Genomic DNA, 20,587 nt, shown 5'->3' with positions numbered 1-20,587 from the left:
AAAAAAAAAAAAAAAAAAAATCCTTTCATCCTTTTCCCAGGAATTCTCATCGAGTACGGAAAGTCTTGATAAATCATTCTGTTCCGTAAGTTTGGCCAGTTTTGTTCTAGTGGCTGGGTTGCCTGGCTTCCTTATTTTACAGCAGCATTTCCTCTGTGTCCTGAAATACTAATCTCTGGTCACCTGGCAGAGCTCTGATATTAAGCCACTCCATGTAGAACACTGCATTTTTGCAAGAGCAGTTCTATGCCAGCATTTTATACCCAGTGCATGCATTCTATTGGCTGAGTCCTCGAGCTGTAGCAAAGTTCTGCTATCCTGTCTTATGCAGAGGCAAAACAGAGAAGTTGATAACATTTTGATCTGAACACGAGAATAACATTTGTCCAGTTTATGCTTTTCAGTAGCCTGCAGTGAAATACAAGTTAAACAGAGCTTTGGGAATTTTTGCTTGTACAATTTTGACTAAAGCAAACAAGAAGTCATGAGGGGGCCTGTAAGTTAGATATTATAATTCGTCAATAAATACCCAGCTATGGAGATACAAAAAATTAAAAGCTTCAACGCAGGTGAATAATCTGGCTGATGATACTGACTTTTGAATACTCATTCAAACCCGTCTGTGTGTATTCTCCCCTCTAGTTAGAGGAAATGCTGTTTCCTTAAATTTTCTTACAAGTTGTCTGCCAGATGGAATTTAATTTGCTTTTTCCACAAAAATCAGTTTTCTTTCTGTCTGAAATTCCTTTAGATCAAAACGGATGTTCCCTAATAATTCTTCTCTTATTATGAAACATTTTTCATTTTTAATCAAGGGCGTCTCTCTCTCTCTAATTTGTACCATTTTCCTAACAGTGCACATTCTCACTTTGGGATTCCTGATTGGCTTCCCATGTATTGACTATGTAGTCCATGATCAAAAATCACTTATCGAGCGCTGTGGGGTTTGTCTTTTTAATATAATTATTTACAGTGTCTTACATACCATTTTGTTAGTCAAATAATTTGAAATTTACCTGACTGTATCTTGCTCCTCTAATGAGTAGATTTGAAGTCTTATCATGTTCTAGGATTATTTCCACAGTTGCTGTGTGTGAAACGGTAAGAAAAGGATGGTAAATGAAACCTTACAGTGGGCTCATAAAGTGACTCAATGCTGTTCTTGTACAACCAATTTAGAAGCATCACACTGAACTGGGTTGGCATTTATTGATATACTAAGCCAACCTTAAAATATATACCAAGGATGATAGGGTCTTCTCAAGAGCCAATGCTTAGAGAAGTGGTGACTGGGAGCCAGGACTCCTGGGTTCGGTTCCTAGCTCTGCCACTGTATTGCTGCGTGACCTTGGGTCGCTACATTTTTCTATTCCTTATTTTGTCTGAAAAAGAGGACAATACTTAAATACCTCCATAGGGTTGTTAGAAGGCTTAATGTTTGCAAAATGCCTTCAGATCCTTGGATAGAAGGGGCTGTAGAAGAGCAAAATGTTTTCTATATTTTATAGTGATAGTTATGTTACTTTCATATCAGTGCTTTCAGTTTTATAGTTCTCACATCAATGTTGCCTGAAGCTTGTGAGATCCACTTACCATTTAAATGCTTCTTCTGTAACCTGAAGGGACTCAGTGTGGTGTTGGCTTCTGCCTTTCTCCCTCAGGAGAAAAATCTATTTTTCAGGCTTCACTAATCATGGTTATTCATGTCATGCTTGAACATGGCAGACCTTTATTGTAGCCAATCAGACTCTTTGCAAACATTTATGCCCTATTTATAAACCAGCTGCAGACACCTGTGCCTAGCTAATTTGCCTATAATTTTTATACACATGCACATGTCTGAGATATGTGGTATTCCTGATAATTAATCTTTTTAACCTTGAAATCTAGTGGCAGTGCACAGCTAGCTGGAAGAGTCCAGATGCTCTGTAGAACATCCATTCTAGTCTATGCACCATTGCTCTATTTCTGTAGAGGCCCATGGCCTGCTTCTTGTGCTACACACCATCTGTAAATATTGTCTAGCTTTCAGTGGATCAGGTAGGAGTCTCTACCAGTTTAGTAGTGGAAGTGAAAGAACATGTAAGATATGATGAGAAACTGGATACAACTGAGATTCTGCCGGGTATAGCTGTGAGACAGCACCTGTGGTGTTGCTTGTTTCTGGCACCAGAAAGATATAAACTGGAGGGAGCTCAGAAAAAAAGCAAAGAAATGTGGTGAGGGAGATAGGAGGGGGATTGAATTGAGGAAAGACTAAGTGTGAAGTCCATATAGCCTGACTAAGTGGGATCATAGCAATCTACAAATGTTTGAATACACACGCCAAGGAGCAAGAGAGAGGAATTGCTTAGAGTGGACCGAATGGGATCGGGCTAGGATGGGGATATGGGGATGATGATGGAGACAAGGAAAATATAGATGGAACATTGGGAAATGCTTTTTGACAATAAGATCTTAGAATTGCAGAACATAAGAACGGCCAGACTGGGTCAGACCAAAGCTCCATCTAGCCCAGTATCCTGACTTCTAACAGTGGCCAATGCCAGGTGCCCCAAAGGGAAGTGGGGAGACCCCCACTGCTTGGGACACTAAAACTAAACTGGGCAAAAACCCTGGGGAAGGGACAACCTTCTGTGCAGGCTGAGAGGCTGGAGTAGATGGTACTTATATGAAATTAAAGATGAAAATGACCTACGATTCCTTAGGGAAGGAACATGCTTATGAGAGGACAGTTGCTAAAATAGATGACCCAAGCACTGCTCCCCAAACCATTTTCATCCTAACTCCTGAGCAGACCACAGGGCTTGCTCCAGATCAAACCAAAATTATCTCCCCCCTCCCCCACCTCCATCCCCACACAACCTGAGCATAGCAAATGCCTGGTTCTGATCCCTGCAAGACATTGTCCTGAGTGACCTTAGCATGTCCGTTTATAATTGGAGTAAGGCCCATTGTGGTTATTCAGCAGCATCCAGACCTAAAGACCTAAAGTGTCATGGTTTAACTTAGGCAGGTTTTTTTAGGGGACGGAGCGCGTTTTAAAACGTCATCAGTTAAATGTGGTGCTGTAGTATCAAGTAAGCGTCTATATTGGCCCAGGGAGTACTAGCATACTTAAACTATGCTGAGAACCTGAATGAAGGAGTAAGGTTTCACTTCCACCTCTCTCTGCTTGGCCTCAGAAGTTAGTTTAATGTCATGATCCAGTGTCAGGTAAGCTTACTGTTTACTTTCTGATGCTGGAAGGCAGGGCTGCATCGGCTTAATTCAATCTGTCGGACCTTTCTGCGGTTCAGTGTCCGTTATATAGAGACGGAGCTTAGGTTGCTGGAACCATTCAAGATCAGTGACAGTGTGGACCCAGCTGGGTGTTTAAATTTTCCAAAATGGCCTCTGTAACAGGACGCAAGGGAGTGATTAATTTTCCATCGTGTGTATATCTCAATGAGCTGCTTGGCACTCAGGAACTTAGCAATAACAACCAATAGGGAGGCCATTTCCTGGCAGTGCACCACTGACTGGAGGAGTTGAGGGCCTGAGGTTGCTCCGAAGGTCCATAATCCAGACAAACTTCCAGGAACTATCTATGCAATGTTGTTGTAGCCGTGTTGGACCCAGGATATTAGAGAGAGAAGGTGGGGGAGGTAATATGTTTTATTGGACCTACTTTTGTTGGCGAGAGAGACAAACTCTCAAGCTTATGTAGAGCCCTTCTACTGAGAGCCTAGAACTTCTGAGTTCTCTTCCTGTCTGACAGTAGCTTTGTGCAAGTCACTTCCCTTCTCTCACTCTGCTTCCCTCTTCCTAAAACAGGGATGATATGTAACTTTGTAAATGCTCTGAGCTATAGATAAAAAGTGATTTAAGTGCCAAGCGTTCGATCGCTTGAGGGGCTGTGAAGCTTAATTGGTTAATGTTTGCGAAGTATTTTGTCAAGGAGAAACATTGTATGAATGCTAAGTATTAAACAGTTTAAAAACCAGGAAAATATAAGATGTTGAATTGATGAGCTGAATTGTGCATTGCCATAGATGTACCAGTGCTCTCTCCTTAGCAGACCAAGACTTGAACAGTCCTCTTGAGGAAAGCAGGGTTTCACTCTTAGCATGCTGTTATGTTTATGCAGCTCAGAGTTCCATTCACTAATTCTCCTATTGGACACAATCATAAATCACTACTGCAGTAACTAGGTTTTATTGAATATCTCACTAGCGTGTGCAATGCATGAAAGTTTCAATATGCATAAACTATGCTGCTTGATTTTTGTATGTGAAATTATCAGATGCACACACGCCAAAGATGAAAATTGACTTGAGCCATGAGGCACAACGAACTTTACAATAGTAGCAATAATCATAATAAGCTATTGCAGCATTTTGGGGTTTTGGTTGAAACAGCCCAAAAGATTCTGTGGAAAAGGTGGATGGCTTCAGTGTCATGGATACTTCTGGAGGGTTAGAATATTTGTTTTGACCAGTTTGCACCTAGCCCTGCAGTGAGTATGTTAGCATCAGGGTGGTGGTCAGGAACAAGAAGGAACAAAGCTACCAGAAGTGCAGAGAGGTAGTTTCTGTATAGTGGAGTCAGGATGCCAGGCTGAAAGGTAGCATACAGACAGGGTTATTCTACTTTGGATGGGGATTGTTAAAATAGAAGATGGGACCTACATGATGCAGTTCTGATGTGTGTATGTTAAAGGACCTAACATCGGATGGCGCAGAGTTTTTAAATATTCATTCTATGCCTGGTGGTCGCAATTGATCATGTTTCCTTGGATGCTATGCAAATATTTCCTCCTCTCGCAAGGACACCTATACTTTGTTAGCCAGCGTAGCTTGGTGAGGGAAAGCTGCTGTCTTCAGGAGGGTGACCATTGACTGCTTTATAGCGTGAGGTGCTACACTTACATTGAAGCATGAAAGCTTTTTGATGTGGACTACAGACAAAAACTAAACCCCTCTGCTCTTCCAGGGGATGGAAAAGGACATTAATGTTAACTAGAAGGCTATTTTTCTTTTTTACCAACTTCACTTAGTCTTTCATAGTTCTAAAAGGTGCTCTGTTATAAATACCTTTTCCTTTGCGCTCTTTTCCCATGCTACATAGCTTTTGCATGTGCATTTCTAGCATGATTGGTGATGGGGGTGCTTCACAGCTTTTAATTCTGTCTTTAATGGCAAAATTCAACCGTCAACATCTACCATTTCAAGTTACAGTTCAGCCGCTGAAAATGAGTAGAACCCTGTTTAACCTGCAAAATGCAGCAGCCCCATTCACAAATGTGTTAATGGTTAAAAGCTTTAACCTGCACTTTAAGCTTGAAGTTTAATCCCCCCATAAAATGGTCAGAATTCTGAGAAATATTCCCCAGATTTTGACTTAAACAATCCAACCTGGCAAAGTAACTGTGTGAGGCTGGTAGAATTAGAGAAAAAGATCTGGGCTCCCTCTAATGGCTCTCAAGGAGTAGAGACTTTACACTGTTGCCAGATCTGTGCTGTTGCAAAGATAGATGAATAAGTGAACAAAAATAACCATGTTAAGTTAGCTCCACAGTGGGATTGTGGTGCGAAGATTTTTATCCCAGTGGAAATGGCCAGTTTCAAGGTGAGTGAAATGCTCTAGGGAGGTTCTTGTGTTCAATATACATACTTTTTTAGTGTCCTGTTTTACAGATGATCACCTGCTCCTTATATTCACAAGAGCATCAGACAGGTAGTAGAAGCTTTTCTTCCATGTGCAATTTATCCCAACAATTTCAGGCTGACTCCTAATTGTAGAACTGTGGGTATCTTACACACACAACTGTCACCTTATAACTCTCTTCTCCCGCTTCCTTAAAACATTTTAGCCTGTCAGACTTGCCCCCGAGAGAGAATTCATCAAATCCCTGATGGCCATCGGGAAGAGACTAGCCACTTTGCCCACCAAAGAGCAGAAGACTCAGCGTCTTATCTCGGAGCTGTCTTTACTTAACCATAAGCTTCCGGCACGCATCTGGCTTCCCACAGCTGGCTTTGACCATCACGTGGTGCGGGTGCCCCACACCCAAGCGGTGGTACTCAACTCCAAGGATAAGGTAAGAGTGGCTGAGCAAGGAAGGGGAATTCTCTTGAAGCATTGTAAAATTAGCACTTCCCTTAACAGCTGACTTCAGAGAACCCAGCCTGAAGAATGTAGCTCACTGCATCTTATGGATATTAAGCTAAATAAATAATCATTCACCTTCTCTTAACCAGGCCTAAATAAGATTCACCTGGCAGGGTCTGTCGTCACCATATGGTACAGAGATGTAGCAGGTAGAGCAGCACATAGCAGCCCCGTTGCTTCCCTGCTATCATTGCCTGGGCTGCATCACTTGAGAAGGTCAAGGACTCGAGAGAGGTAGGAAGAGGAGTCCATGCAAGGGGAGCTGGGAGGGGAGAGGCCAGAGAAGGCTTGAGCGAGAGGAAGTTTCCCCAAAGCTTTCTAATGTTAGGTTTGAGATGTTCCTGGAGTCATGTCCCTCTGAGCCACCTTCAAACCCTAGCAACAGCCCTTCAGAAAAAGGGCCAAGTTTAATGGTGGCGTGGTTTCAGTGCTGTGTGATAAGAACTGGATTTCAGCAGCATAACTCCCGTGGAAACAAATGGGACCTGCAGGCATTCAGCATCTGAGAATCCAGCCTGATAATGTCAGAAAAATCGACCAGAGAGATTAGGGTAATATTCATAGCTGGGTTATATCTAAGCTACTGGCATCTGGGGCAGAATATAAGGCCGCTCTTTTAAAGGGTTGTTTCTGCAGGGCTTTGAGCTCTGGCAAAGCTCATAAGCACGCAAGCGCTCCCATTAACTCCAGTCACACTACTCACCAGGGCCGCCCAGAGGATTCAGGGGGCCTGGGGCAAAGCAATTTTGGGAGCCCCTTCCATAAAAAAAAGTTAGAATATTATATTCTCATGGGGGCCCCTGTGGGGCAAATTGCCCCACTTGCCCCCCCGCCCCCCCGGGCGGCCCTGCTACTCACGTGCTTCAAGTTAAGCATGTTCTGATGTGCTTTGTGAGGTCGCTGCCAAAATGCTCAGTACCTTGCAGGATTGAGCCCTCCAAGCTCACCGTTTTTTCTTCCGGTGGTTGTAAGTTAGTTTTGCATTGATGTGAATGTTACTGATGTCCCTTAAATATCAGAGTCAAATACGCACTTTGGTGCTACTCAAGGTAATTAGCATCTGACACTAAGCAGGTCTTGTTCCATTTACCTTACTCTGTGCACCTGTGCTTGTGCACTAAACAAGCCGAGATACTTCTAGTTTCAAAATATTGCAATATTATTTTATTTGATCCTCTCATTTTCAGTATCAATACAAATGACTATAATCCCCTTCCTGCCTTCATCTGGAATGTAAATTAAAGGCATATTTATTAGTTACACACTTTAATTGCCTACCAGTGATGGTACCACTGAAAATTGTAGAGAGTACCAGGGTCTAGGACTCAGAGTCAGGAACTCCCAAACGTGGCACGAACTTGGTCTGTGACACACAAACCTCTGTTTTCCCATTTGTAAAAAGACTTAGCTGATCCCCAGAGTATTTGGAAGACAGCGATTATTATTAGTCACAGGACTATGGTAGCAAGTGTGAGCCCTAGTCCTGGACCAAGACCATGGCTAAGATGAGACAGCGGGTAGATTGATTTAAGTTCAGGGTGGTTTGATGATGGAACAGCTAGATACTGGCCAGTGTTAAAAGTGAACTGCAAAGCAAGAGAGAAATGAAGGACTCGGACCCTGGCCAGTGTAAGTTGTGTTGCCCTGTGTGAGTGACATTTGTTTCTGCTTCCCTCAGGCTCCCTATTTAATCTACGTTGAAGTACTTGAATGTGAAAATTTTGACACCACTAATGTGCCGGCCCGGATCCCGGAGAACCGCATCCGGAGCACGAGGTCTGTGGAGAACCTGCCAGAATGTGGGATCACTCATGAGCAGAGGGCCAGCAGCTTCACCACCGTTCCCAACTATGACAACGATGATGAAGCCTGGTCTGTGGACGATATTGGGGAACTGCAGGTGGAGGTGAGGCAGCCAATGGCGCTGGAGCCAAACTCCCCGTCGCGAAGCCTAGAAACCCAGTGGGGAAAATGAGTCCTAGCCATAGAACTGCGTCCCTGTTGTAAGGGAGAGGGGACACATAGTGCAGTCTGTTCTCGGTGGGACCTCCCCAACTCAGACGGTTCCTATTTTGGTGACTCCTTGCAGCCAAGGAGGCCTGGATGCTGTTCTCTGTGCCAGAGCGGAGTCGCTTGAGTGGAATACACAAGGGTTTGTCTCTTTGCCATGCTCAGCAGGATGCCTCTACAGCTTTGTTTGTAATGTCTTACTCCTTCCCTTTCGGTATGTCCTGCAGTGAGAGTGCTGAGCTAGCTGGAGCACGGCTGCATTCTAGAACTAGTTGGTGAACAAGGGACTTCCCAGCCATGATCGTGGTAGGAGTAGCTGCCTGGCTTGTAAAGGAAAGGTGTGCGCAAGAGACTTTCTCTTGTGAGCAGCCTTTTGTGCACTGAAAGCTTTTGTACAGTGCAGCACATCCCAGGCACAGAGTGCAAACAACAACGTGAAATCTTCATCCTAACCCATTAAAATGCCGTGGCTCAGAGATCAAAATAGCAAGCCTGCCTGGAGCCCCGGATTCGAATCTTGGCAGGAGAGACTCCGTCATTCATCCTGCCAAGGTAGATAATCGAGTGCTGTGCAGTTCACTCTGTGCCCGTTCTTCTCTTTTGGATGAGACCTTAAAAATGGGGCCTGTCTGTGCTGCATGGCTATTAAAGGTCCCATGGGACACTTCTCATAGCCAGGGTTTGCCCTGCTGTTGAACGGTGTGTAAGCTCACCTCCTTCGCCCTAGAAGTGGCTGCTTCAGTGGCTCTGAACGTGATTAATGGATCCTTTGCACTGAAAGGTTTATAAATGTAACATTTTATCATTTTTCACTAAGGAGAACGCTGAGACTTGCTGGTCTGTAACTCAGTCTTGCGTCTCTCTTTCCAGCTTCCGGAGATGCACACCAACAGCTGTGACAATATTTCCCAGTTCTCTGTGGACAGCATCACCAGCCAAGACAGCAAAGAGCCTGTGTTCATAGCAGCTGGCGATATTAGGTAACTGTGAGCTTGTGTTGTGGCGGGGAGATTTCCCTTGCTGTAACAGGGATTCTTCAAGACCGCAGAGCCTGGAGATGGGTTTCACTGTCTTTATTTAAAACAAGCCTTTGTGTCAGGTGGGGAGGAGTAACACAGGGCATCTCCATTAAATCTCTGGAGAAAAAGCCCATTAGTCAGTACTCCTCATCTTTCTCACTTGGCCTGAGCATCAAGTGCCCGTATGTTCCTGGACTGGAGGCAGGTGAGGACTGAATAACGGCTGTGTGTAATGGAATGTGCAGCATGAATTCATTCCAAAGCCTCTTCTAAACAGATGGGTAGGGGGTTCTCTTTCACCTAAGCAAAGTTCAGGGTCAGGTCTGAGTCTCTTTGAAAACTAGGAGCAAGACCAAAGTCAAAAGGTAAATTCTTCATCGGGGAGTCAGCTGACCAGTTAGTGGCCATTTGGTGAGATATGTGGTGTGAGCATGCATGTTAAAACAGATCTGAGATCTCAGAAGCTAAATAGGCTTAGGCCAGGTCAGTACTTGAAGGCACGATCTCCAAGGGAAACATGAAGCTACAGGAGCTGGAGTTGATGGTTCAGTTGGTGAGGTTCTTCTTTGGAGATGGTACTTGATGCAGCCTCTTAGCTAGCTTTAGGAGGTGCAGTGTTGCTGAAAATTGGCTCACTTGAATGAGACTGAAGACTGTGGTTCTGCCCATGTGTGTCCCAAAGACATAGTGGTGGAAGCCCCATTTTCCTAATTTGAAGGAGTAAATTCAGCCCATGGAAAATTAACCTCTGCTGTTTCCGTTAGATACAGCATTCGTTTTCATCCCCTACCTTAAACTGTTGGGTAGGATTGTTGCACTGTTAAACAACAGTGTTGGAGACCACTCCAAAGCGGGGTCTGTATGTCAGTGATGGGTGAAGTGATCCCTGACAATACAAGCTTTGTAAGGTGCTTTGGGCTAACATGTATATGATGGTATTGCATTGTCACTGAAACCTCTCTCTTGTGGAAAGCAGACTTGTATTTTTAATGACTTTACTTTCTAGACGGCGCCTCTCAGAGCAGCTCGCACACACCCCAACAGCTTTCAGGAGGGACCCTGAGGATCCTTCTGCTGTTGCCCTGAAGGAGCCCTGGCAGGAGAAAGTCAGGTATGAGTGAAGGAGGTGGGTGGGGTACATGGGAAAGCTGAATCGCCCCATTCCTGTAATAGGTCTGTGTTGAAATCCCAGCTACGTCTCTATGGAATAGCTTCCCTTGGGGCTGCCTGTGCTGATTTGCTCTGTAAGTAAATGTGGGGCCTCAGCTTTGAGCCCTGGCGGCCTTTAGGGAGCAAATATTGACTCAGATTCAGGATTTTCAAAACAAAAGGTCCTCCGTACACAGCAGTGATTGATTTAGGCTCTGTGTTCCAGGGCGCTCTGAGTCCCGCAAGCTTGGTGCTTGGCTTATTCTTTTGGAGCGGGTGTGATTGTGGGTGGGAGGGGAAGTGATAGAAAAGGGCCTTATTTCCTTCCAGTGCTGCTTAATTCCTGCTGCTGTATAGTTTGGCATCTTCTCTGCTTGTTTAACATTGATCTATGGCACTTGGTCAGGGCCCCGTTGTGTCAGTGCTATACAAACATAATAAATGACTGTCCCGGCTCCAAGAACTGACAGTCCTAAAGCCCCAAGTCAGCAAAGCACTGAAGACTATCCCTGTTTAGCAAAGCATTTAAGCACATGCTAGCAGTGAAAGAGAAACATCCCTAGCCTAGAAATTCTTGAATCGAAATCCACCTCTTGGTACTGACTTACAGCTGCTGTCTTGTTACTACGCTGTTGTGCTAGGCTCTTTCCAGAGATACCATGGAGCAGGCAGAGGCTCTCCTCGGTCTTTAACCCTTTGCGATTTCCCCACAGGCGGATCAGGGAAGGCTCCCCTTATGGCCATCTTCCAAACTGGCGCCTCCTCTCGGTGATTGTCAAATGTGGAGATGACCTCCGGCAAGAGTTGCTAGCGTTCCAGGTCCTTAAACAACTGCAGGTAGGAAAAGAGCAAGACACCGCCCACTAGTGCTGTGGGTCTGTAAACGCAGCCCATTGGTGCGTTTGACTCACAACACTCTCTCTTTCAGTCTATTTGGGAGCAGGAGCGCGTGCCCTTGTGGATCAAGCCATACAAGATCCTCGTCATCTCCGCAGATAGTGGCATGATCGAGCCGGTTGTCAATGCAGTGTCCATCCACCAAGTCAAGAAACAATCCCAGCTCTCGCTGCTGGACTACTTCCTCCAGGAGCATGGCAACTACACTACCGAAGCGTTTCTGACGGCCCAGAGGAACTTTGTGCAGAGCTGTGCTGGCTACTGCCTGGTGTGCTACCTGCTACAGGTCAAAGACAGGTGGGCACTGTGTGTTGGAGTGAAGAGGCTGCAGTCCGAGCACAAAGAATTTCCATGCCATCCTTGCCCATCGGGCCTTGGGACCAACCACTGTAGGGCGGCAATCAGGGAATTGCTGTCTTGAGTATTGACCCTTAGAGAAGTGTATTAAACCCCCCAAACCGGGTAGTAAGGTTTGAAGGACTTTCCAAAATGGCATCCATTATTCAAGATTCCATTTACCTCTCCGTGTCTTCTCCCTCTCCCCGCTGTATGTGTCAGGGAATCCCTGAAAGCAGTGGCATACTCTCATGGTGCTTGCTGGGGAATCAGAACAGTGGGAAGTGGCTGGAGTGTCACCATAGGGGAACCTGAAATTTCAGTAGTGAGAGTTCGTTTGTGTTGAAGCCGGGCTGCTTGGAGCGTTCGCTGTGTAATTGCAGGGCTGTTTTGTAAGCAATAAACCCCCATATATGTACCTAGTTAAAACGTTATTTTTTGGTAGTGTTGTACAAGAGGCAGAGAAAATGTACAGCCCTGTGTGTACTTGACATTAACAGGTGATGCTGCTGGCTTCAACTGAAGCCAGTACCTATTTGTTTTGTCAGTGTTCAAGCAGTTGCTCCTCCGCATTGGGTGAGGACCTTTCAGCTCTTTACCGTGTGGGTGCGTGGTTCTCCAGCTGGCAAGGAGGTGGTGTCTGAAATATGAGCTGGTTGATAGTTTTCTCTCTTGTTCTTGTTTCCCTTCAAGGCACAATGGCAATATATTGCTGGATGCAGATGGACACATCATCCATATAGATTTTGGGTTCATTCTCTCCAGCTCCCCCAGGAACCTTGGCTTCGAGACATCTGCCTTCAAGCTCACGACAGAGTTCGTTGATGTAAGTAAACTATAGCTAAATTCTGCCAGGAAGGAAAAGGGTCTTGTGGTTTGAGGCACAGAATCAGGAGTCAGGAAACCTGAGTTCTGTTCCCAGATTTGGGAGGGTGTGTGGTCTAGTGGTTAGAGCAGGGGACTGGAATCCCAGACTCTTGGGTTCTCTTCCATAAACACTTCCTCTGTGATCTTGGGCAAATCCCTTCTTCTCTTTGCATCAGTTTCCCCATCTGTACAAGAGGGGTGATTTCTACTTCTTGTGGAAGAGTAGTTACGAGAATTGTAATTGATTTCTGCAAAGTATTCAAATGAACGGCACTATAGAAAAGACAATTCTTATTCCTAAAGAACTCTCAGATCCTAGGAAGAAAGTTGATATAGAAGTGCAAAGTCTTACCATAAAGTTAGATCTTTCAAATAAAGGTGCCTTTTTAAATAATTCCTGATGTGCTTTCCCAGCTGCCCTTGCTGGCAGGGCTGCTGTTGGAATTTCCTCTCTAAGGAACGCTTTTGGCATGGCACTAGAACCCGTGCTCACTGTCTGATCTGCTTTCCAGGTCATGGGCGGTCTGGATGGTGATATGTTTAACTACTACAAGATGCTGATGCTGCAAGGCCTCATTGCTGCCCGAAAGCACATGGATAAAGTCGTGCAGATTGTGGAGATAATGCAGCAAGGTATGGCACTGCTTTCCGGCCTCATGGCTCCCACCTGCTCTTACACACGACAGGACACCGAGGGGCATTTCACACACCTGTGCTGTGAAAGGGGAGACAGCTAAGGCTAGATGCAGAATTTTTCTCCCTGTCTCTGCCCTCCAAATGGTCTTTCTTTTCATTGCGCAGCATTGGGCAAGTGTTCCCACATGGAAAACAGACATTCAACACCACATGAAAATCTGGCCTTTCAGACAATATTAGATCTTCGTGCGAGACCCATGATGCATCCGCATAAGACCATTTGAATTGTAGTGATTTGAATATAGAGGATGCGTGGAGGAGGTCTTGTGTAATGGTGAGAGCGGGGGATTGGGACTCGGGTCACCTGGGTTCTGTTCTCAGCTCTCCCACTCACTCTGTGTGACTTTGGAAGAGTCATTTAGGGGCTGATTTTCAGAAGTGCCGAGCACCACCCGTAAGTCCAGCTTACGTCAATGGGAGCAGCAAGGGCTCTGACTTAAGGGAAAATTTAAGTGGCGTCCCTGCCTATCTGAAGGCGTTGTGAGGATTAGTGTATAGACAGCCCTTTAAGCTCCTGTGAGGAAAAGAACTAGAGGAGAATTATCATGACACTCCTGTAGGCATTCAGTCAGATTGCTAATGCTGGGAAACGGCAGCATGCTTTGATCCTATCTCATTCTGTGTATGTCGTTTAACCTACTATTTAACTACTGTGTGTGGGGGGGGGGGTTCTGTGGAAAGATAAATAGGTCTGGCAGGACCGAGCTTCTGAAGAGCAGGCACCTCGCTTGCTGATCTTGACTCCTTTCTTTAAAATGTAATTTGCAACGTTGCCTGCCATGGGGAAAATGGTTTGCCAATCATAATGCTCCTGTGGCCGCTTGAAGTGTGGAGAGAAGCAAGCCAATAACTGAGTGTGTGTCAGTTTGGCCTCTAGATTGCCAGAGATGTTTCGGAGAAAGCCAGCAGAGCCAGGTCCATACGGCAGTGCAGGTCGTCTGTGAGTGTCAGGAAGCAGAATAGAATATTCACAGATAAGTTTGCTATTGTATGAGATCTTAAAGGGGCTAGCGGCCCAGTGCTCCCCAACTAGTAGTGTCTGCACTGAGACTGGCACTCTGAGCTCCCCCCACCCAATCCTCTGTGCAAGGACGGGGGTGCCACTGCTGCCTGCCCGCCATCTAGCGGTGCATGGTCAAACCTGCCATGGGGCTTTGCTTTCTCTTGCAGGCCCAGGCAATGTCCAAGCCCAGTGGCAGGTTAGAGCAGCCCCAGTTGAGTGGGGGGTGGAGGGGGGGTGGGTTGGCTGGGACAGCTGAGATCTTAGTCTGATAAATGTTCCACTCTATTAACCTCACTGCAGCAGGATTATATTCATTACATTCCCCTTACAGGACCAGGGAAACTGTCCCTAACGCAGGGGTGGGCAAACTTTTTGGGCCGAGAGCCACATCTGGGTGGGAAAATTGTATGCAGGGCAGGGGGTTGGGGTGCATGGGGGAGTGCAGGGTGTGGGAGGGGCTGCGGTGTTCAGGAAGGGGCTCAGGGCAAAGGATTGGGGCAGAGGAGGGGTGTGGGGTGTATGAGGGGGCTCAGGGAAGGGGGTTGGGGTGCAGGAGGGGTGCGGAGTGCAGGAGGGGGCTCAGGGCAGGGGGTTGGGGTGCACAGGGGTGCAGGGTGCAGCAGGGAGCTCAGGGCAGGGGGTTGGGAAGCAGGAGGGGTGCAGGATGTACAAGGGGGCTCAGGGCAGGGAGTTGGGGTGCAAGGTGTAGGCAGGGGGCTTAGGGCAGGGACTTGGGGGGCGGGGTGAAGGCATGGTTCGGACTCTGGCCCGGTGCTGCTTACCTAAAGCAGCTCCGGGGAGGCAGCGGCGCGCGCCAGGGCAGGCTCCCTGCACGCCTGCCCTGTCCCTGTCCCTGCGCCACTCCAGGCAGCGCTGTGGCCCCTGAGGGAGGCGGGGGCTGAGGGCTGTGCGTGCGCTGCCCTTGCTGCACCTCCAGGCACCTCTCCAAAGCTCCCATTGGCCACGGTTCCCTGTTCCCAGCCAATGGGAGCTGCGGGGGGCGGTGCCTGGAGGCAAGGGCAATGCACGGAGCCCTCTGCCCTCTCACCTGGGGGCCACAGGGAAGTGGTGCCAGCCGCTTCTGTAGAGCGGCACAGCACCATGTGGGGGGGCAATCCCGCGGGCCAGATCCAAAGCCCTGAGGGGCCGGATCCGGCCTCCGGGCGTAGTTTGTGTTAGGGCAGGGGTGGGCAAGCATTCAGGGGAATGCATCACCAAGCTACAGCTTTGCAGCTAGGATCCTACGGTCAGGTCATCTAATGGTTAGAGCAGAGAGTATTGGGAATCTGGGTTCTGTTTCCAGCCTGGTCATAAGAGCAGAGGGAAAAGGAAATCAAAAATGTTGTAGATATTGTAACTTTATTTCCCTACTATAACACACTTAGCTACCTAAATTAGAGGAGTGGAAATAACCATCCAATCTTATACCATTGCACAGTGGAAGGTCCCACCTAGCTGTAAGTGAATTGGGTCTGTTCCCCTTTAAAATTACACAGAGGGCAATCCCCAGTCTTAATCTATTTCATTGTTTCACTGGACATTCACATCGGTGTTCTGATGATGTCTACACAGTGCCCTCTCTCTGCATTGGGTTGCAGTCTGTTACTCCTAGCTAGTTCGCAGCTCTCCCTGCAGCAAGTAACCAAGTTTGAAGCAGTTCATAGATTCATAGAGATTAAGGCCAGAAAGGACCGTTATGACCACGTAGTCTGACCCCCTGCAGTCCTCAAACATAGTTGCCACCCCAGTACGTTAAAAACACCGTTTCCCTCCACACACACCCAGTTACGGAGAGAGTTACAACCTCATTCATCAGTTCTAATTGCACACTGACCTCTGCACGCCTGTCTGGCCATTCAGGCTAGAGACCAGCTAGCAGCAGCCTTGTTGGACCATTTCCAAATGACTTGTTGCTGGTGTGGTTCAACACTTCCTTTGCAGTTCTATATCCCAGACTGTAAAACCCTCCAGCACCAAGCAAGGATGCTGCACACATGCAGAATAACTAGTTGGTAACCCTCACCCTGAATCAGCAGCTCTTCCTCCCTCCCTCCCCTCTCCCGCTGCATTTGGCTGAAGTTTCACGGCAGGGTGAGTTGGGAAGAGCCCGGGTTAGGGTATCACAGTTCAAAGTCTGTGTGGTGCAGTGGGGGAAGGAAATGGGGAATCAGTCACATTCCTCCACTGGGCACCTGTTTCAAGCATCCACCGAGGTATTCCTCACCTGGCAGAGACTGGCTTTCAATTACACATCAAACAGTATTGTATTGGAATCCTCGGGGGACTTTAAAGTGGTCGCTTAAGAAATTAGGGGTTGTCCGTTCGTTCGGGCTTTGCCTGCTTTTCTGTATTAGCTCCTTAACTAGACTGGCTTAAGCACCACACAGCACACAACCGTAACATTGTGTCAGCCGGTCTGTTAACCCTAGCCTGGACGAGTTAGCCACCCCCAGTTGATGGGTGAAATGTATGTCCTTGCTTATACTGAAGACCAGCTCTCCAGCTGCTGTGAATGGCTGCAGCTCCGTTGGAACTAGTGGGGCCAGATCCCCACTAGGCATATGTCTGTGCAACTCCATTGGAGTTGATGGTGCTACTCCATTTTACACCAGCTGACCGTGTGGACCAATGCTGTGGTTGTGTACACGTGTTCTTGTTGCTTCCTAGTGCAGACAAGACCTTAATGGGACCCTCTGTGCAGGTTTCACTGTCATTACTAGACAGCAGTTGCAAAATGTGCCTCCCAAACCAGGCTGCCCCGACTCTCAACTATTCTGTGTAAGTTCTTCCCGCTGCTTTGGCATTCACTGTTAACTCTGCTCCTCGTCTCCTCCTCTGTCCCCATGTGTTAGGTTCTCAGCTGCCCTGTTTCCATGGCTCCAGTACCATCCGCAACCTGAAGGAGCGTTTCCACATGAACATGACGGAGGAGCAGCTGCAGTTGCTCATTGAACAGATGGTGGACGGCAGCATGCGGTCGATCACCACCAAACTCTATGATGGCTTCCAGTACCTCACCAATGGCATCATGTGACGGCTGCGCCCCTGCCACCAACTCGAGGATGGCTTTTGTCGTGGCCACAGTGCCCAGCTGGAGACCTACCACCTGGCCGAGGGAAAAGGTCTTGCCCCCTGTGGTGAAGGGAGCCGAGCAGTAGCACCTCCTGGGTGCCGGGTTTACCGGACTCTCAAACCAACCACAACAAAAAACAGTGTTCAGAGAAGCGAAATCCACGCGTGAAATTGACTAAAACAAAAAGGATCATGTGGCAACCATGGCGATCACGTTTAATGTGACCGCGGGGTCCAGGCGTTGGTGAGACAAAGCCATCAGCGCTCTGTGGACAACAGAGCATCTGCTAGACACCAGAACCATGTGTACATCAGTTCCTCCCATCTTTATTTCAGTATTATGCCTGTTGATGTCCTGTGAACTCTTCCACAATCTCATAAATGTTTAGGGCCTGGGGTGGAGGGGGCCAAAACCATCCTCCTCCCTGAGTCTGGTATTTGCCGATATTTTGAGCCTTCTGCTAGCACCACTTGAATGCAGTTGAGGTGAATCCCCATCAGCCCCCAACCCTGCATGTTCCTGTACAGCATCGTCAGCATTATTTGACTCTCCTGATGTTGGTTTGGCTTTTTTCACCCTTTGCACATTTTAATGTAAGTTTAAGTTGCAAGTTAGACAACAAACGTGTCTTGAGATCATAGGTGACTAGACACAACTCCTGTAGCACAGTCTTCACCTTCTGGAGCATAGGGTTATTAGGACTTAGATATTTTTGTTTCCTTTCATCCACATCTCTCATAGTCTGGCCATGCAACCGCATGCCCATCTGTCTTTCTTTGGGCACCTTTTTGACTTTGTTCCACAAATCTGGGGCTGTGAAGCTTTCCCCTGCAATAATATCAGACTGAATGCTTCATGGGTTTGTGCCGCACTGAATGTCTTGTCCTTGGCTGATGATCCCTGAACTCACGCTGCCTTGAACTCAGCAGCGGGGCTACACATCGCTTTGTGTGTGGTATCCGCACAGGGGTTACATTTCCGTGGATGAGGAGTTTTTACATCTACCTGGATCGGACCTCTAAATGCAGAATGTTCCCCTGGAGGTTATAACCTGTCCCATCCCTTCTCGGTGGTGTACTTTGCCCTGAGCCAAGTTTCATGGCTCCCAGGGAGTGAGGCAAAACGTGGACTGATGTTGCTAGTTCTCTCCCTAGGGTAACTGAAGGCCAATCTAGGCTTATTATCCATCTTACCTTGCTAGCATACCTAGCTAGAGTTCAGGAGACAGGATGATCTTTAGTTTTGCGGCAAGCAGGGCATAGCTAGTGCCTTTTTTCAGTTTTAAGTAAAGAAGTGATCGTGCTAATTTTTCATCCCCGGAAACAGGTCAAAAGCAGATGCTGACAAGCACAAAGTTATTGCAAAGAACCAGTAGAACGCAGCTGTGAAGTCGTAAGTCCAGGCTGTTTGGCATATAGATCCAGGGCACGGAAATAACTCCATGCTGGGCTGATTTCATTTTAAAAACTCCCTTTCCGCTACTGTCCAGCTGAGAGCATCTGTACTTTATAAAGAGCAACAAGGTTTGATTTGTTGAAGCTTCTCCATTTCTCTGTATTAATATAACTCTATTCAGACACAAGTCCCCTCCCTTGTCCTGTCTCCCCTCAGTGTATTCAGACTTCCTGCAGCTGCTGATCAGAGGGTGGAATCCCCTACTACCTGAGTGTATGTGATTTGTTACCTCAGTCCTTGTTCTCCTCCACCCCCCATCGACTCCTGTTGCGGACTTTCATGTTAATAGGTGTGTTTGTTTAGTGCTACTTTGCCATGTTGATTATTTAGCATTTTTTGAACTGTATTTTAACATTATGGGATAGAGGTTTCTGGCAGGAAGAGGCAGTATTTCCAAGTTTTGCGACCAGAAGTTCAAACCACTGTGTACCCTCCTGCAGCCCAACAGATGAGCAGCGAGCTAGGCTTAACTGTCTCCCAACTGCAGTTAAAAAAGACAGGTGGTGGGGGGAGGGCATAATCTTCCGTCACTCTCTGCTCTCAAAACCAGTTTATTCTTGTTACCAGTTTGGAAATGGATTGGCAAAACGTAAGGTATGGCCTTTTACTATCCGCTGAAGGAATGATGAAAGGTCTGAAACTCTTCTCCTCTGTTTGCGCGCACACACACACACACACACACACACACGACACCCATGCTTTAATTTCCACCGATCCTTTGAGACTGAATCCTTCGTTTGTGTTACGGAGTCTGCTTCATTTCCATAAACATTGACTTTGTGAAGAGTGGGGAACGCTTGGGTAGCAATATTCTCATCCTTGCAGGTGGGAATAGAAAAGGACCTCGCATTAGTTTCATTACAAAAAACAACAAAACACTGACCTAGTTTGTCCGTTCTGTTTTTTAATTTTTCCCCTTCAGTTCCTCCTTGTAACTGCGGTTGTGACTCAGCTGTTCCCGGAGCAGCCAGCAATGGCTCGGAAAAGGGGCCGTAGATTTTAAGGAACAATCTGAATTTCTGTGGGAAAGACCCAGCATTGCAGCGCCAGAGGGGTGGAGCTAGAAATGATAGAATTCTTTGGATGATCAGTGTGTGGGGCGGGGTGGTATTGCTCTAATAGAAGGGCAAAAAGTAACTCTGAATGTTGGAAAAATTAGTGATACTTGTCACATTTTGTAGCACAGAAGCAGATTTGCAGGCTGCTGTGTTGAATGAGGTTACACTCCTGTAATCAACCTGGCAGTGGTAATTCTGAGGGTAGCAATTTGTAGGAGCAGCCCATGATGTGTTGGTCATTTTGGCTACTACTAAATTTCGGAGCAGCGAAAGGATCATTTTAAAACTTAGCAATTGGCTTGGTTTTTTGGTGGGGATCACGGGGATTTAACTTTTGGGTCACATTTAGGCTTCGTTTACTCATTTGTATGTCACGTAACAGCCTGTTGAATTGTCAGGAAACTGCTTTAGTTGCTAACGTCATGTTTCAGCTCCTGCCACGACTCAAGCTTGTTTTGGCTGTAAAAAAGCCCCAAGCAGACACTTCAAATGACTCCATCTTGCTTCTTAGCTTCCCCCTCTGCGTTTATACTGACCTGGAAATGAACGGCAACCAGGTTCCCCTTTAATGTAGCAAATGACATACGGATACCCCATGATCGGATGTACTGAGCCCATAGTAACAGCATTGCTGCAAGTAGCAAGTGAAATGGTGTCCCTATATACAAGTTACCCAGCCAGTTGGGTGACTTCTGCAGATTGTTGCTACATAATCTGGATGGGAGCCTATGGAATGTAGTTTTCATTTAACATCCTCATGGGGAGTACGTTTGAACAGCTAAAAGGGGATGGGCTGCTTGACCGCAAGAGGAGAGGGACAAAAATAAGATCCTAATAGGCCATAGGAATGGCCTCTCCTTGAGCAGAAGCG

General features: G+C 46.8%; 1 protein-coding gene across 2 annotated transcripts in view; it reads left to right on the top strand.

The window, feature by feature from the left end:
- The window catches only part of PI4KB (phosphatidylinositol 4-kinase beta), a 69,203-nt gene extending 49,869 nt beyond the window's left edge, over positions 1-19,334 (top strand). The window contains exons 4-13 of one of the 2 annotated variants that reach the window (XM_034756442.1): positions 41-85; positions 5,855-6,082; positions 7,832-8,059; positions 9,034-9,143; positions 10,189-10,293; positions 11,045-11,168; positions 11,260-11,525; positions 12,258-12,390; positions 12,944-13,064; positions 16,983-19,334. In XM_034756442.1, the coding sequence (XP_034612333.1) occupies positions 41-85; positions 5,855-6,082; positions 7,832-8,059; positions 9,034-9,143; positions 10,189-10,293; positions 11,045-11,168; positions 11,260-11,525; positions 12,258-12,390; positions 12,944-13,064; positions 16,983-17,164 (1,542 nt within the window). In that variant the 3' untranslated portion in view covers positions 17,165-19,334. The remainder of the gene's footprint in view (positions 1-40; positions 86-5,854; positions 6,083-7,831; positions 8,060-9,033; positions 9,144-10,188; positions 10,294-11,044; positions 11,169-11,259; positions 11,526-12,257; positions 12,391-12,943; positions 13,065-16,982) is intronic. The other variant, XM_034756443.1, reaches the window with a different exon arrangement.
- Positions 19,335-20,587: the final 1,253 nt, after the last annotated feature.

The sequence above is a fragment of the Trachemys scripta genome, chromosome 24, assembly GCF_013100865.1.
Source record: "Trachemys scripta elegans isolate TJP31775 chromosome 24, CAS_Tse_1.0, whole genome shotgun sequence".
Classification (NCBI taxonomy): domain Eukaryota; kingdom Metazoa; phylum Chordata; order Testudines; family Emydidae; genus Trachemys; species Trachemys scripta.
Note: the sequence above shows the minus strand (reverse complement) of the source record. Positions and strands in the feature narration are given on the sequence as shown.